Below are 14,256 nucleotides of genomic sequence, written 5' to 3' on the forward strand. Positions count from 1 at the left end.
AAATTCTCCCTTTCAGTTGCTCTCTGAGCCAGGCAGATGCTATCCTGACCAATTCCCAGCCAGACAATCAGCCAGCTGGCCCCAGCTGGGGGAGCAGCAGGCAGCTCCCGGCAAGTGCTTTCCTCAGAGTAGCTCCCAAAGAAGTAATCTGGAAGTGTACTAGATGTGGGGTCTGCTCTCACTAGTAAGGGCAGAGCTGGACATGTCACCAAGTGGTGCAGATAGCTCCTGCATGCTCAGCTCTCTCCCAGCACCTGGCAACAACACAAGAGAACAGGGCTGTCTTGTGAAGGGCTGCAAACAGCACTCCATCCCTTGGTGCCTGGGGATGCTGGAGGATGAGGTAGCTCCCAGTTATGCTTTTCTTCTGCAGGAGTTTTGCTTTCCTCCAGAGTAGCTGCTGGATGCTATTTGACTGCTATTCCTTCAGATGGAGAGATGGCAAGACTAAGAAGATCCGGCCTGGGCTGCAGAGGCTGCAGTGAGGATGCTGTGCATGGTGAGGAGCTGAGCCATTGCTGTGAGACACCACAGCCCCAAGGATAGCAGGGATCTACAATGAGGGGTGTGAGGGCAGGGACACTCTGGGGCAGCTCCCAGGCTGCACACACGGAGCAGTGACAAGAACCTGAGTAGCACAATTCTGGCATCCTGCACTGCCCCACGGCAGCTCTCACGCTGTGGGACACAGCTGACCTCAGCTCCTGTCCCCCTGCTTGCAAAGTCATCCAGAGGTGTTTGATTTGGGGGGACTATTGTCAACACAGCTGCACTTTCAAATCTGGCACCTCCAGCAGACCGCAGTCGGCCCTGTCAGCATCCCAGGAGAGCACTGCTCTCAAAGCCAGCCTGGCCCCAGCAGGGATGCTGATGCCCTGTGCTGGGTCCCCCCCAGTTGCTAAGATTATTTATCTGGCTTTCAGAGACATGGCACGGTGTCTGAAGTTCATCTTCCCTGGCTGAGCCACGCATCCCCAGGGCACCAAGGGATGCAGTGCTGCACGCAGCCCTCCAAAAAACCATGCTGAGGGTTTAGCAGCACTGTGACAAAGCCCAGCCTAGAGGAAAGGGTCCAGCCATAACAATAACATCTAACTGGCCTCGAATATCCCTGAATTTATTATTTATCTGCGTGGCTGGCAGAGCCTGTGAGCTCATACAGAGGAACTCTTGGCCCTGGCAGCAAAGTAGGAGACAAACACCAGCCACCCTGGGAGAGCCCAGTGCATGCAGCACAACAGCCTGTCCCATCCCACAGCCTGGGGTCTGCCAGGAGCAGGAGCTAAGGAAAGAAAAAGCCCAGGGAGGTTTGAAGGTGTCAGGAACGGGATTTTCAAACCCCAGAAGTAAAATGTGCAAGAAGAAAAATTTCTTCCAAGGTTAAGATCTCAAAAAGCAAAACGAGCTTTTGCAAAAAGGAAATACCAGCCTTGATAAATTTGATGCTATTCAGGCACACTTTAATCAGGGCCACACTTATATATTTATTGCTGTTGCATTGTCAGCTCCCAGTAACTCTGCAGTAAACTCTGCCCTGCAAAAACTAGCGGAGGAGAAAGTCTGGAGATAGAGGAGCTCAGCGGGACCTGAAACACAGACCCAGGGGCTTCAGAGCAGCCAGCAGCAGAATCCAAAAGACCCTTTTCAAGGCAGCAGTGGAAAATGACCCATGAACAATAACACATCCAGCTGGAGGAAATAAACATAAAAGGGGACCTTTACAAACCCACACCAGTGTTCCCTGTCCCAAAAGGCAGCGCTGCCAGGATGAGCAATTCCCATCTGCACCCTGAGCCATCTCCCTGGGCAGTGCTGTTAAAAATAGCTCCAGTGAATTCTTTGCAAGGAGAAGCAGCAACTCAGAGCCGAGCTGAGGGGAGGCATGTGGGCAATGTCTGCAGCCCCTGTCCCAGCCCTGCTGCCACTGGATCACAGCAGCTGCCGCGCTTCACACCCCAGCAGCATGGGACGGTTAAATGCATCTGCTGCTTTATTTGCTCCTTTGGCATGGCTCTAATGCTCTAATCGTTTTTGTACTAGTGCAGGACAGAGCACCACTCCTGTCCTTCCTGGCCATCTCCCAGAAACGCTGCCTGAACCATTCCTCCAACTGCTGCTAAAATCCCCACGGACACTCGAGCCGCAGCTGAGCACCGCGCTAACAGGTGAGGCCCAGCCCAGCCCGCCCGCCCGTCTCTTCGCACAGTTCATGTGGTTTTGCACATCCACATTGGATTAGACTGCAAATGAAATTGGAATTAGCTGGGAATACTGCAAATACCAGACAGGGCTGGGGTGCCTGAAGATGCAGCAGTGACCTTGCAGCTAGAAATAGGGGAAGAGTTCAGCTCTCTGCCCTCACATTTGCTTATTGGGGGAATGTCAGACCTGTCCAGTGCTGTCCTTCCTTCTCCACTGTTCCCCTTCTCCTGTTGATTCAGCAAAACCTGAGCAAAGACCAACTGAACACCCATCCAGCCCAACCCATTCTATGATTCTTGCCATTCTTGATACTAGGAGCTGTTTAGAAGACCATTAAGCAAAAGTAATTAATGAGTCAGTTCTACGAAGAGAGTCTTCTGCTGAACTCCCCTCTCCTGGAAACTGTCTTTTCCACTTCCAGACAAATCCCTGCTCCAGCATCCAGCAGGAATCATTTTGTTCTTCTGAAGAAACTTAAAATAATTGTTTGGCAGGAATATTTGCAGCACTCAGAAGGAATCAAAGGAAAACTGAGTAAGTGTTTTTGTTAATGGCTCATCACGAAGAGCAAGAGGACACAGACCTGGCCAGCACACACCTGGGCTCGGGATGGGACTGGATGACATTTAAAGGTCCCTTCCAGAACTATTATTCTACATCCTGACTAGGACAGAACTTTTTGGCTTCTCCATTTGACACACCATCTTCATATTTGTGTCGCCTCTCTAGCTGGAGCATCCCTTTCTTTCTGCTCAGTCCCAATCCATCTTCTTTGTGTCTCTCCCTCTGCCTCCACATGCACGCAGATACCAGCAAAACTCTGCTACCCTCATTTGCCTGTAACCAGCCCACAGGACTGAATATTCCTCTTCAGTCCACTTCTCATACCATTTTCACTGCCCTCAGTCAAACCCATCCACCCCATCTCATGGGTGTCCTGCCCTGACAGACAGCTGTACCATTCATGTTCCCTTTGCTCTTTTTGCTTCATCACTATATCACATGGAGTGCACGTACCCACTCCACTTCCTCTCTGACACCCCTGGGGTGTATGAGCCTTTGCTGCTTTATAATATGGGCTCTGTACCTGCAAGGTGTGATCTAAATTGTAAAATAAGCATAAATCAACACAATTTGCATCCTAAAGGAAACACTTCCATACTACTGAAGCAGAAAGCCAAAAAGAGAAACCATCATGACTTTGCAGAGCAGCTCATGAGATGCCCCAGGCTTTTCCTTCTCAGTACCAGCACTTACACAGAAGTGGTAGCACTTTGTACATGCCCAGCCTACTCGGCTGGATAAATCAGACCTTTTCTCCTCCTTCCACAGAAAGGGCATGACCAGGCCATTTAGACCAGAGAAAAACATCCTTTTCTGTGCAGTGCTTTAGGAGCACAGGCCTGGCAAAACTCCTGCCACCTAACGAGCTCAGCCTTTATGATTACTTGGTGCATTTTTAAAATACCAAAATGTTATCCTTAGCTCTAAATAGCTCTGAATTACTTGCATCTTTCACTGAGGGACACTTCCCTTTGGAACAGTTAAAGTGATATTAATCTTTCAGCAGACAGATCTGCAGCTGTCTTCAGTAAGAGGAAAACCTGCCCACCCCAGCCCCACGTACGGGAGGATCTGCTCCATCAGTCACTGCCAGCCCGAGTGCCCTGGGAGCTGAGCAGGACTGGGTGGCCATGGAGCCCATGGGCTGTGAGGAGCCCGTGGGGCTGGCACAGCCCACAGCTGCTCTCTGTTTCCCCCACAGCCCCAGGATGCAGCCAGCAGCTGCCCAGAGCCAGCTGCAAAGGGAGCAGAGCAAGCCAGGGCCTGCCAGCTCAAAGGGCTGCTGGCCCCAGGATGACACCATGACCCAGGGACACTGCACCCTGGGCAGGACAGAGAGCTCCTGGACCTGCTGGAGCCTGTCCTGCCAGCACAGCCAGGCTGGGAGCAGCTTGTGAGAGCATCCACAGAGATATTTTTGGAAAAAAGGGGGATTTGCAGCTGCCAGCTAGACCCTCTCCTTCTCCCCCTGGTTTTCAGGGCCACTCTGCTGCTCTGGGTGCAGACTGAGTAGAGCCCTGAGGAGCAGGAGCAGCACAGCCTTGGAGCTATGCCCAAATGCCAGTGATTTATTCCAGCTTCCAGGACACCATTACCAAAGGTGCTCCCTGGGGACCCTCATTTAATTAGGTACTACTGCAAGATGAAAGGAGCTGGGTTATCCCACTGACTAGTGCATCAAAACATCTTTACAGCACATATGCAATCAGGGTCCTTCAGCCTTTCCATCCATAAGAGCAGTGTGCTTTACCAGACTGCTGGATCCACGAGCATTAAAATGGGTGAAAAAGTCTGTGTTTTCACTGTAAGATTGTTGTTTTTATCAACCAAAAGTTTTAGCACCTTCTAAATCAAATGTTTTTCAGATTTCAGTAATCCAAACCAAAAGAGTGAGGAACTGCTGTATCTGTTTTGTGGTTTTGTTTTTTTTTTTTAGCAGTCAAAAAAAGAAAAGTGGATAATTTTTTAGGAAATGAAGGCATATTTCTTAAAATATTGCATTTGCCCAAACCCCAAATTACTTATCAAAATTTAAAGTAGGAGCCTTTTTCTCCGAGTCCTGTAGGTCTCTTGAGTTGATGTTCACAGATCTGAGTCCAGGAAAAAGAAGAGATGGAGCTGGGAGCTGTGAGGTCACCCAGTCCATGTCCCAGGCTTCAGTGCCTGCAGCTCCCGTGCACCTGTACCCAAGGCTGCTGAGAGCACCCAGGCACATGGGACACCAGGTCCCTGCCAGCCCCCAGTGAAGAATCACCAGGCTTTGCAGGAGCAAAATGAATAAACTTGGACTAAGAAAGCCAAAGGACTCTGGCTCAGCACCAGGATAAGCTGAAAAAAATGCCCCTCCTCCAGGAGAAGGGAGGGTTTCTGCATCACAGGCATTCTATTTAAATTGGACGTTTTACTTAAATATTAATTCTTTTTCAAGATAAGGCTATTTCACATTCCACTGAAATGAGGATAATCTCTGAGCAAAGCATGGTTGAATTCAATGATTTCAAAGCCCAGCTCCCTGCTGGCTGATTACAAGCATTTGGATGGGAGTCAGAGCCTTCTTGTTCCACACAGCAGCAGATCAATTGAACAAGATGCCATCATTTTCCACAGTCATTTTTGCAGATTAAAGTCACACTTCATTTTTCCCTTTCTGTGTTTGTAAGCCATTGAGATAAGGATTTCCCACAAGGTCAAAATGAACAGCCCACTAATTCCACTTTCCCTGCCTGGCTGGCTATCTGAATTGTACCCATCCCTAGGGCTGACATCCTGCCATCCTCTCTGCTGCTCTTGAGGGGATCCCTGCAAGACAGAGCCTCACTTGCCTCAACCCTGATAACCCAGGAAGCCCTGGAGAAAGCTGTGTGCTGTCCAGCAGATGCCTTCTCCTTGGAGCTACTGAAAATGCATGTTCCCTCTTACCCTAATAAGGCATGAAAGTGCCTGAGGAAATTCATGTGAGGTGGGTGGAAAGCAGATAAAGCCGTGCACCCTCCTCTGGAGTCGGAGTACATCCCGTGTAAGGAGCACCGTGGGCCAAAAATGTGTCAGTGCTGGAGCTGCAGCCAGCCTGGATGAGGCTGTTCTGGGAGAGGGCTGGAAGAAGGGGGTGAAGGCATCACACCACCACTCACCCAGTGACACAGAATCCCTCCAGCCCAAAAAGCCTCACACACAGCCCCCCTTTGTGTGGGGACACACTGTGGGTGTCCTGCAGCTGGGGTGGGTGTCTGATCCTGGCTCTGGACCCCTGCACTGGGGTTTGCTGTCCAGTCCAGAGAAGCCCTACAGCCCTCTCCCTGCATGGCTCCTGTGGATGGGTGGAATGAGGATTGGGTAGAGGTTTGAAATCAGCAGTACTTCTGCAGAGCTGAAGACTGCTGTGCCACACAGAAAGTGGGGGAGACCCAGCCCTGGGCTTTGGCTGGTGCAGAAATAGATGCCAGCAACTGGGTTTCTATTCAGCAAGGGTGATGAAACAGGATTATCCTCTTTATAAACACACTGAGCTCTGTGAGAAACATCTTCACTGGGACAGCAGGACTGAGGAGCATCCCCTCAATGCTGTGTCCTGGCACTCAGCAATAGCAGGGAGCCACGTGGCTGCCCTTGTTTCTCCCTGTCCATGTGCACACTGACGCTCTGAACCCTGTCCATGGAAGTACCAAGCTGCAGGTTCCCATTATGGGGGCTGTGAGGCAATCAGAACTGCTGGAGCAGCCAGAATACCCAGCCATCCAGGAGCTGTGCTCAGCTCAGGCCACTCCACTGTCTCCAGGTGTGGCTGTACATTGCTAGAAGTGACCCTTCCACTGCAACCCATGGGGAGGTGAGGGGTAGTCCTTGGTCCCCCTGCACCTCCATGCACTTGTCATTTAAGCCCCATAAGAGCTCAGGCTGTGACATCTGTGATCTTTGGTGTCTGCAGAAATACTGCTCCCAACTCTTGTCCCTCCCTGGCAAATAACAGTCAGTAACCCACCCGGGGCTGGGAAGAGCTTTGCCCATCTCCTGCCTGCTGCTGCCTCCTAATTACACACCTTCCACCCACACTCGGAGCTGTGGAGTCCTGGAGCAGAGATTGTGAGGCTGGAAGAGCACAGGAGGATCAGCTGCTTCCTCCTGTCCTTGTAGGGGCTGTCCTGAGCCACAGATGCTGCTGCTGCCCACTCTCACAGGGTGGCCATGAGCATCCTGCCCTCCTCTGGCTTTAGACCTAAAGGTCTGGGAATGTGCTGAACTCCTGAGGTGTCTAATGCCTGTGCCTCTGGCTAAAAGCACATTAAAAAAAAAAAATCTCTTGCCTTTTTAGAGAAAACCCCAAGTCTGATTCAACAGACCTAAAATCCCAGGTCTGAAATCTGGTCTCAGGGGAAGCTGAGCTGTGCTGTCAGCCCCAGGAGCGCCGAGGCCACTGTAGCCACCAGCCCAGCGCTGCACTGGACACACACTACCCCTCACCAAAGAGGTGTCTGGGGAAGATCTCCCTTTGGTTGCCCACTTTCCCCACCAGCAGCCTAAAGCCCCAAGAGCAGTGGGGAAAGGGCAGAGCCGTGCCAAATAAAGCACCTTCCGAGTGGGAGCGCGCAGCCGAGCCCCAGCGGCGTGGGCTGCCCCAGCCCCAGCTCTCAGCTGTCACACAGGCCACGCTGATAAAGCCCTGCTCTGCCTGCCCTTATTTAGTCAGGAGCCTCTGCTGACTCCAGCGATTTTGGGACGTCATTTGCACCACACAGCCGCGTTCCCCAAGGAGACGCTCGCTGCTGCCCGGCCACGCAGCCTGGAAATGCTGAGCACAGGGAGACAGCGGCGACGCTGCTGGGAATGCAGCCAGGCAGAAGAGGCTTGGAAAGTGATACAGGAGCTGCCAAGTGCTCTTGTTATTTGAAGGGAGAGCTAAGATGTGCCCCAAAGTCATGGGTATGGATAGAAAACCAACTTGGGTTTCAAAACCAGGCAACAGCTCATACTGAGCAACGCCTGAGGGTTGGTGGTGGGGAAGCCACATCAATGTCATGCCTGACACTGGAGCTCTGTTGTGCTTTCACAGAGCCCAGGCTCACCCTAATGAGCGAACCCCACTAAATCAGGAACTGATGTCCCACACTTCAGAACACAATCTAGCAATGCCTACAGATATCTATTGATATTACATTAAAACAAAAATAAATCCAAAATGTATTCACTCGTAGTTGTACTCTCCAGGTATAAACTACACAGGGGCTACAGGGCCAGCACACGAGTACAAACTGGTGAAGCACAGCAGCCATTGTAGCCTCGAATGTTTTGCTTTCCTGTTGATCCCGTGACATCCAGCAGATTTATCGGAAGTGTTCCTGCCAGGACATCACCCTTCAAAGGATCTCAGAGCTTGGCCAGACCCGTACCTTGCAGGACACATGGCCAAGTCCCTCCATTGATTTTGGTCCAAGTCACTGGGAAACACAACCATGTGCAAGAGCAGACCATATCAGATACTGCTGCAATGGGACAGAGGTGGGATTTGCAGTATTTACACTCATTTTGCCCTCAAAAAGCACCAGAGAGAAGAAAAACCCCTGTAAAAGCTGCCCAGCTACTGAGCACACGCATTTCAAAAAATCAAAGGTTTCCCCTGCAGACAGTACTGCTCTTCCTCTTACTTTATTTTATTTAATTTTATTTTCATCTATTCTGAAGAGATGAAAGCTGACCATTTCCATGCTCTATTCTGTGGAAAATTCTCACCACTTGACAGGCAAACACTCTCTGCTCCCCAGGACAAGGAGCTTCAAGTACCCAGGGTACAAAGCACCCTATTCTGTATGAGCCCAGAAAGCTGCAGGGCAGCTGTTTCACACCTCAGCATGGCTTTGAACCAGCTCACTCATGGTCTGGTGGTGGCTGTTCCCTCCTCACAGTCCTCCAGCCAGTTTGTCTGCTTCAGCTCCCAGAAGGTGAAGCCCCAGCTGCCATCCCAGGCTCTCCTCATGCTTCCCATCTACCCCAATTTTTTTTCCAAAGGAGGATGGAGGGTGGGAGAGGGGAGGTTGGAGGGACACAGCAGGTGCCTTCACCTGGCACCACAGGAAGAGATGTGTCCTGGCTCTGACAGGAGTCCCTTGGGACCACAGCAGAATAAGTCCTGGACTTCCAGCAGTACAGGGCAGGGCTAATGAACACCTCGTGGTGTGTTCAGTGTGTTAAGCCCACATCCATCCATGGCTACCCTTGGGCAGGGGTAAAGCTGTGTCTGCCAGCTGCCACAGAGGCTGCATTCCAAGATGGTTTTCTCCTGGGTGAGGATTCATGCTCCAGCTTCCATCAACTCCATCCCTCCAGATCCGCAGAGCTGCTGCAGGACGTGCCCAGGGTTTTTGCCCAACATCTGAGCAGCACCAATGGGCTTGGCATGGGGTGAAGCTGGCTGACCTGGATGGGCTGCTCAGGACAGCTTGGCCCCATGCCAAAGGATTTCCACTGAAATAATGAAAAACAGAGCTGTTCTCTCAGCTGACAGTGAGATGATATCCTCAGCTTCTTGCACAACTGGGAAAGCAGCTGGATTGCCAACCCAGGAGGATTCAGGAGGGAGCTGAGGAGGCCAGGGCAGTGCTGCAGGGGCAGCAGAGGCAGCAGGACAGGCAGTAGCTGGCACTGCCCACAGCCCTGGCTGGAACACCCAAAGTGAAACAGCACTGTTTCACTGGGACAGGAGCTGTGAAGCAGCCTGGTGCCTCAGACACCCTCAGAGCAGAGCATGGGGCAGGGGAGGTTTGGTGACTGCACTGACCATCGTCCCTGGCTGTCACTGCTCTCCTGCCCAGAGCTCCCAGGCAGGGCACCCCTCAGTGCACCCAGGGCTCAGCACGTGCCTGGGATTCCTGCAGTGCAACTGGTCCAGGCAGCTTCCAGTGCTCGTTTTCCTCGGAATTTCTATCCCCAAAGAGCCTTTTATGGTGCAAAAAGGAGAAATCTGGCCTTCTCCTGGCATTTCACCTCCAGACAGCAGGAGGCTGGATGCTACAGCAGTTTAGTTCTGCAAGGGGCTCCCCCGAGTGCCACAAGCAAGAGAAACTCAAACATCCATGTACAACAGCACAGGTGTGCAGAGGTAGCTGGGAATTTGCACAGCTCACCTGCTGTGTCCTGGTAATTAGTGCCTAGTAATAATCTTACATACAGAAATATCGTATCTTCCCCCAGGAATGGATGGATGTAGCCTCAAAGGCATTTTTTTGGGTAAGGGACACTGCCAGCTGAGAAACATGAATGCTCCATCTAGAAATATTCACCTCACAGTTATGAGCTCAGGCAATGCTAATGATAGTGCAGACCTTCTATAAACTGTAATAATCCATTTTCACAATCTGTTTGCAATTACTCTGCCCTGGGTGTGGAAATTGAGGCAAGGTTCAAGGCCAAAGCAAAAGTTGTGGCAGAGCTGGGGTTTAAGCTAAGGACCTTCTCCAGGAAAAATTATGGAGATTTACTGTCTACCCCAAATCAGAGGTGAAAGGAGGAGGGAGGAGTTGGATTTACAAAAGGCATCAGATAGAGAGAGCAGCTCTGCCCTGAGCAAGATACACCAGGAATAAACACTGATGGCAATGCTGAGTTACAGTTTACAGGACAGGCATCCTGAATTCCCTCTCCCAGCGGAGAGGCTGAGAAGCTGAGGAGCAGGACTGGGGTTTCACACTGCCAGCAAGCACAACAACCCCTTCCCTGCCCAGCAGCCACACCACTGCAGGGTCTGCTGCCTGAGGGCTCCCTGGAGGAAACCAGCTTCCACATCTTACTTCCTCCAGCTCCAAGGTTTCCTTAATAGGAAATTATTCCCTGGCTGCACTGGGGAGGGATGCAGTCCCCCGCCAGGGCAGCGGGCGCATTCCAGCCCCTGATTGAAAACACTGCAGAGCCGCTTTTGATCCAAAGTGTAAATAGTGTATAATAAAAAGAGGTTTGTGTAAACCAGCCAAGCTCTTGGGGAGCAGTGTTTGCAGCTCCAGCTCCTTATTCACGCCGTAGCCACACGCTTTTCCCGGGCACGGCAAAGCTGGTGTTGGGCTGAGTCTGCCCTGCCAGAAGCATCCAAGGCCCCACGCCACCCCAGCCTGTTATTTTTATCCGAGCTGGCCCTGCATGGAGCTTCACTTGCAATCCTGCTGGGTTTTCTCCACCAGTCCCTGAGGCAACTGGGTTTTGTTAAAAAAAATCAATTGTGCTCCCCACAAAAGTTTGGAGAAGAAATGGCAGCCAGGAGAGTAAAGTGGGTGTTTCTCCAAGGAGTAGAATGGGGTTTGGGAATAGATGTCCTCCTTGCCTATTTCCCTCCTCTGGTTGATAATGAAGTAACTGATAACTAAACAGGAATTAAAAGGAGTGAGACAGGACAGCCATGGAGTCACAGCCACTGCCCCGCAGCCGAGCAAAGCCTGTGCAGGGTGAGGTTTTCTTGGTGAGGTCAGGTGAAACCTCAAGGACTGTTACAACCACATTTCCCCAAGGCAGAGGAAGGCTCCCAGATCTCTGTTCTCTGCCAGGTCAGCTCTGAGACTGGCAGGAATGCTGCAGGAGGAGTGTACTGCCAACACAGCTCGGACACAGGCAGGGATGTGAGCTGGAGGAGGAGAATTTCCCGTGCCCTTTCCAGGCAGACCCTGAAGCCACTCTTATTTCCTCTCTCTTCTATCCCAGCGGGGACAGCAGAGCAATTACACTCAGCTGCTAAAATTGACAACCCTAATGCATCCCACAAACTTTCCCCAAAGCCACACTGAGGGCTCCAGGGCCAAACTGTGTTCTGCTGCAGCCCCAGTTTGTCTGGGACACGTCTTACTGCTCATGAGCCTGCTGGATTATCATCATCAAACCCTCTGTTTCTCAGGCTGCCCCATCAATGCCCAGCACTTCTGACAGCCTGGCATAGCATCAGGATGCTGCATGCCAGGGCTGGTAACAATTTCTGCTGTCCAGGGCTGGTAACAATTCCTAGACCAGGGTTGCAGGGGGACATGAGAGGGGATGAGAAAAGGGACATCTCCCGAACACATGGGAGGGGATCATCCCCACGGGAACCTGCGTGCTGAGCTCCAAGCACCCACCTGGACGCCGCAATCTCTGACTTCTGCCGGGCAATGGCTGCGGCCCTCTGAGCCCCCTCCACGCTCCTGTCCACCTTCTGCCGGATCTTGGCGCTCTTGAGGGGTATCACACGCTTCTTCATGCCCTTGACCAGGACGTTGTGGCGGTACTTGCCCTCCTCCTTCTTGCCGTCGGGCAGCGTGGTGCAGCCGTAGCCGTGCCGCAGGTTGTCCAGCCACTCACCCTCGTACTTGAGGCCGCTGGAGCGCTCGCTGACGCCGAAGCCGGCGCGTTTGTCGTTCTTCCACTCGCCCATGTAGGTCTCCGTGGTGGTGGCATCGATGTCGGACTCGAAGGGGGTGTACTCCTCGCCCTCGGCGCCCTCGCCCAGGCTGACGGTGGAGGTGGCATCGCTGGCGGCCGAGCTGATGCCGCTCTCGCTCTTGAGGAAGCTGACGCGGCTCTTCTGGCTGGCCAAGGACGACTTGGACTCGGACTTCTTCAGCTTGCCCAGCAAGGAGCCCCTGCGGAAGAGCCCCCCTTTCTTGGCCTTGCCGGCCTCCGCGTCCGCGTAGAGGCTGAGGGCGAAGCCGCCGCGGGTGATGGTGGGCGAGAGGGGCAGGCTCTCGGGGTGGGCAGCGGGCGAGTCCTGCTGCGGCAGCGTGCCGTTGCTGTGCTCGCTGCGCAGGGAGGACAGCGAGGTGCGCAGCGGGGAGCGCACCACCGAGGCCATGCCGTAGGGCACGCTCTGCCGCACGCCGTAGCCGTGCCGCATGCCGTTGGTGAACTGGCCCTGGTACGTGCCTGAGGGAGACAAGACGGGCAGCGTGAGAAAGCAGCTTGGTCCTGGGAGAGCGAAGGGAGCGGGGCTGCACTCAGCTCCACCGGTGCTCACCCGCGTGCGAAAGCATCGGCGCCTAGGGAGCAGAGGACACCAGCCCAAGAGCCTCTGCTGGCAGGGGACAGCTCGTTTCAAAGGGATTGAGGCACGAAGGGACACTTTGCAAACCCAAAGCCACGTACTGTACGGGATCTGGATTTTCATCCAGAGAATGGAGCGGGAAGCAGCCCCCAGGGGTGGAGTTTGGGCTGTGCGGAGGATGGCAGCAGCCCCAGCGGGCATGTGAGCTGCAGTGGCACATCTGACCTTGGCTTGGTGACAGTCCCTTTCAGCTTGTCCTGCAGTCTGTCACTTGCAGGCTGCCAGGACCAGCTCTAGGCCCCTGAGTCAGGATCCCACATGTGCGTGGACTGCCCTGGTGCCTGAAGCACATCCCCTTGACTCTGACTTATGGCTTCTCTGAGTTGCCAAGATCAAGGTTTGGGCCACACTGCACAAAGCAAGAGATGGGCAAAAAAGGGAGGAGAAAAGCAGCTCTGTGTGGGGCTCCTTCAGCTCTGCCCCAGAAAGCAGCACCCCTCCCCACTCCTCCAGACCCAGCTGGAGTGGGCAGATGGTGTCATATGATGGGAGACACAGAAAGGACAATGACCAGGGCTGCACCTTGGGTACAGAACCCTGCTAAGAACCAGCAGGACTTTGGCAGCGACACCTTGAAGGACTGGGACACTTCTCCTTTCCAGATCCCCTGATCCCAAAGGTGAGCACATTTACAGGCTCCAGCAGATTGGAGACTTCCAGCTTGACTTTTCTCACCAGGATGTCAAGAGACTTAAATCAGCTGCATCAGGGACCCCACATAAAGAGCTCCTGGGAAAGGCAGGGGGCTGGTGGGGCAGCAGGCAGCCTTCAGCCACAGCAACCACCATGCCAGCACAGGGGAGGTCAGAGCATCCCTGAGCCCTGTGGGGTGGGATGGGATGGGATGGGATGGGATGGGATGGGATGGGATGGGATGGGATGGGATGGGATGGGATGGGATGGGATGAGCCATCTTTCCAGCCTGGCTCTCACCAGTCTCTAGAAGCAGTTGCCTCAGAAACCAGCAAACCACCCAAAACAAAGGCAGCATTCTGTTCTGCTCCTGGCATTGCAGGACCTGGAATGGGCCACCCCAGACCAGCACCCTGTGGAACAGAGGCTGCCAGCAGCTCCCTCAGCCTGGAGCACAGGCAGGGGATAATGGGGGAGCACAAATGCTTTTGGAAAGGCCACTCTATTCCTTTACTCTCCCAAGTGCTGCTTCATGTAAGGGTCAGCTGTGCTGGGGGTATTTTCACAGACATCTGTCCTAAACCTGGTTGGCAAAAAGCAGTCACCTACCAGAAGACACATAATTTTGGGAGAGCAGGCACTCCCACGGTTCTGGGGAGACTCAGCTGGGCTGGGCTGAGATAGAAGGGGGTGACCCATCTTTGAGGCATTAATCTCCCCCCTCAGGCACTATTACTGAGCCCAGGGATGACCCTGCTCCCCAAGGAGCAAATCCAGTTCCTTCTTTGGCGATCGTGGGAGTGCATATTTTA

At 53.0% G+C, this 14,256-nt stretch overlaps 1 protein-coding gene across 1 annotated transcript in view; it reads right to left on the minus strand.

Moving 5' to 3' along the window:
• The window catches only part of JPH2 (junctophilin 2), a 31,057-nt gene that overhangs the window by 10,752 nt on the left and 6,049 nt on the right, over positions 1-14,256 (minus strand). Inside the window, exon 2 of the mRNA XM_021540926.3 lies at positions 11,850-12,633. Coding sequence (XP_021396601.2) covers positions 11,850-12,633 — 784 coding nt within the window. The remainder of the gene's footprint in view (positions 1-11,849; positions 12,634-14,256) is intronic.

This window comes from Lonchura striata, chromosome 17 (genome assembly GCF_046129695.1).
Source record: "Lonchura striata isolate bLonStr1 chromosome 17, bLonStr1.mat, whole genome shotgun sequence".
In the NCBI taxonomy this organism is placed as follows: domain Eukaryota; kingdom Metazoa; phylum Chordata; class Aves; order Passeriformes; family Estrildidae; genus Lonchura; species Lonchura striata.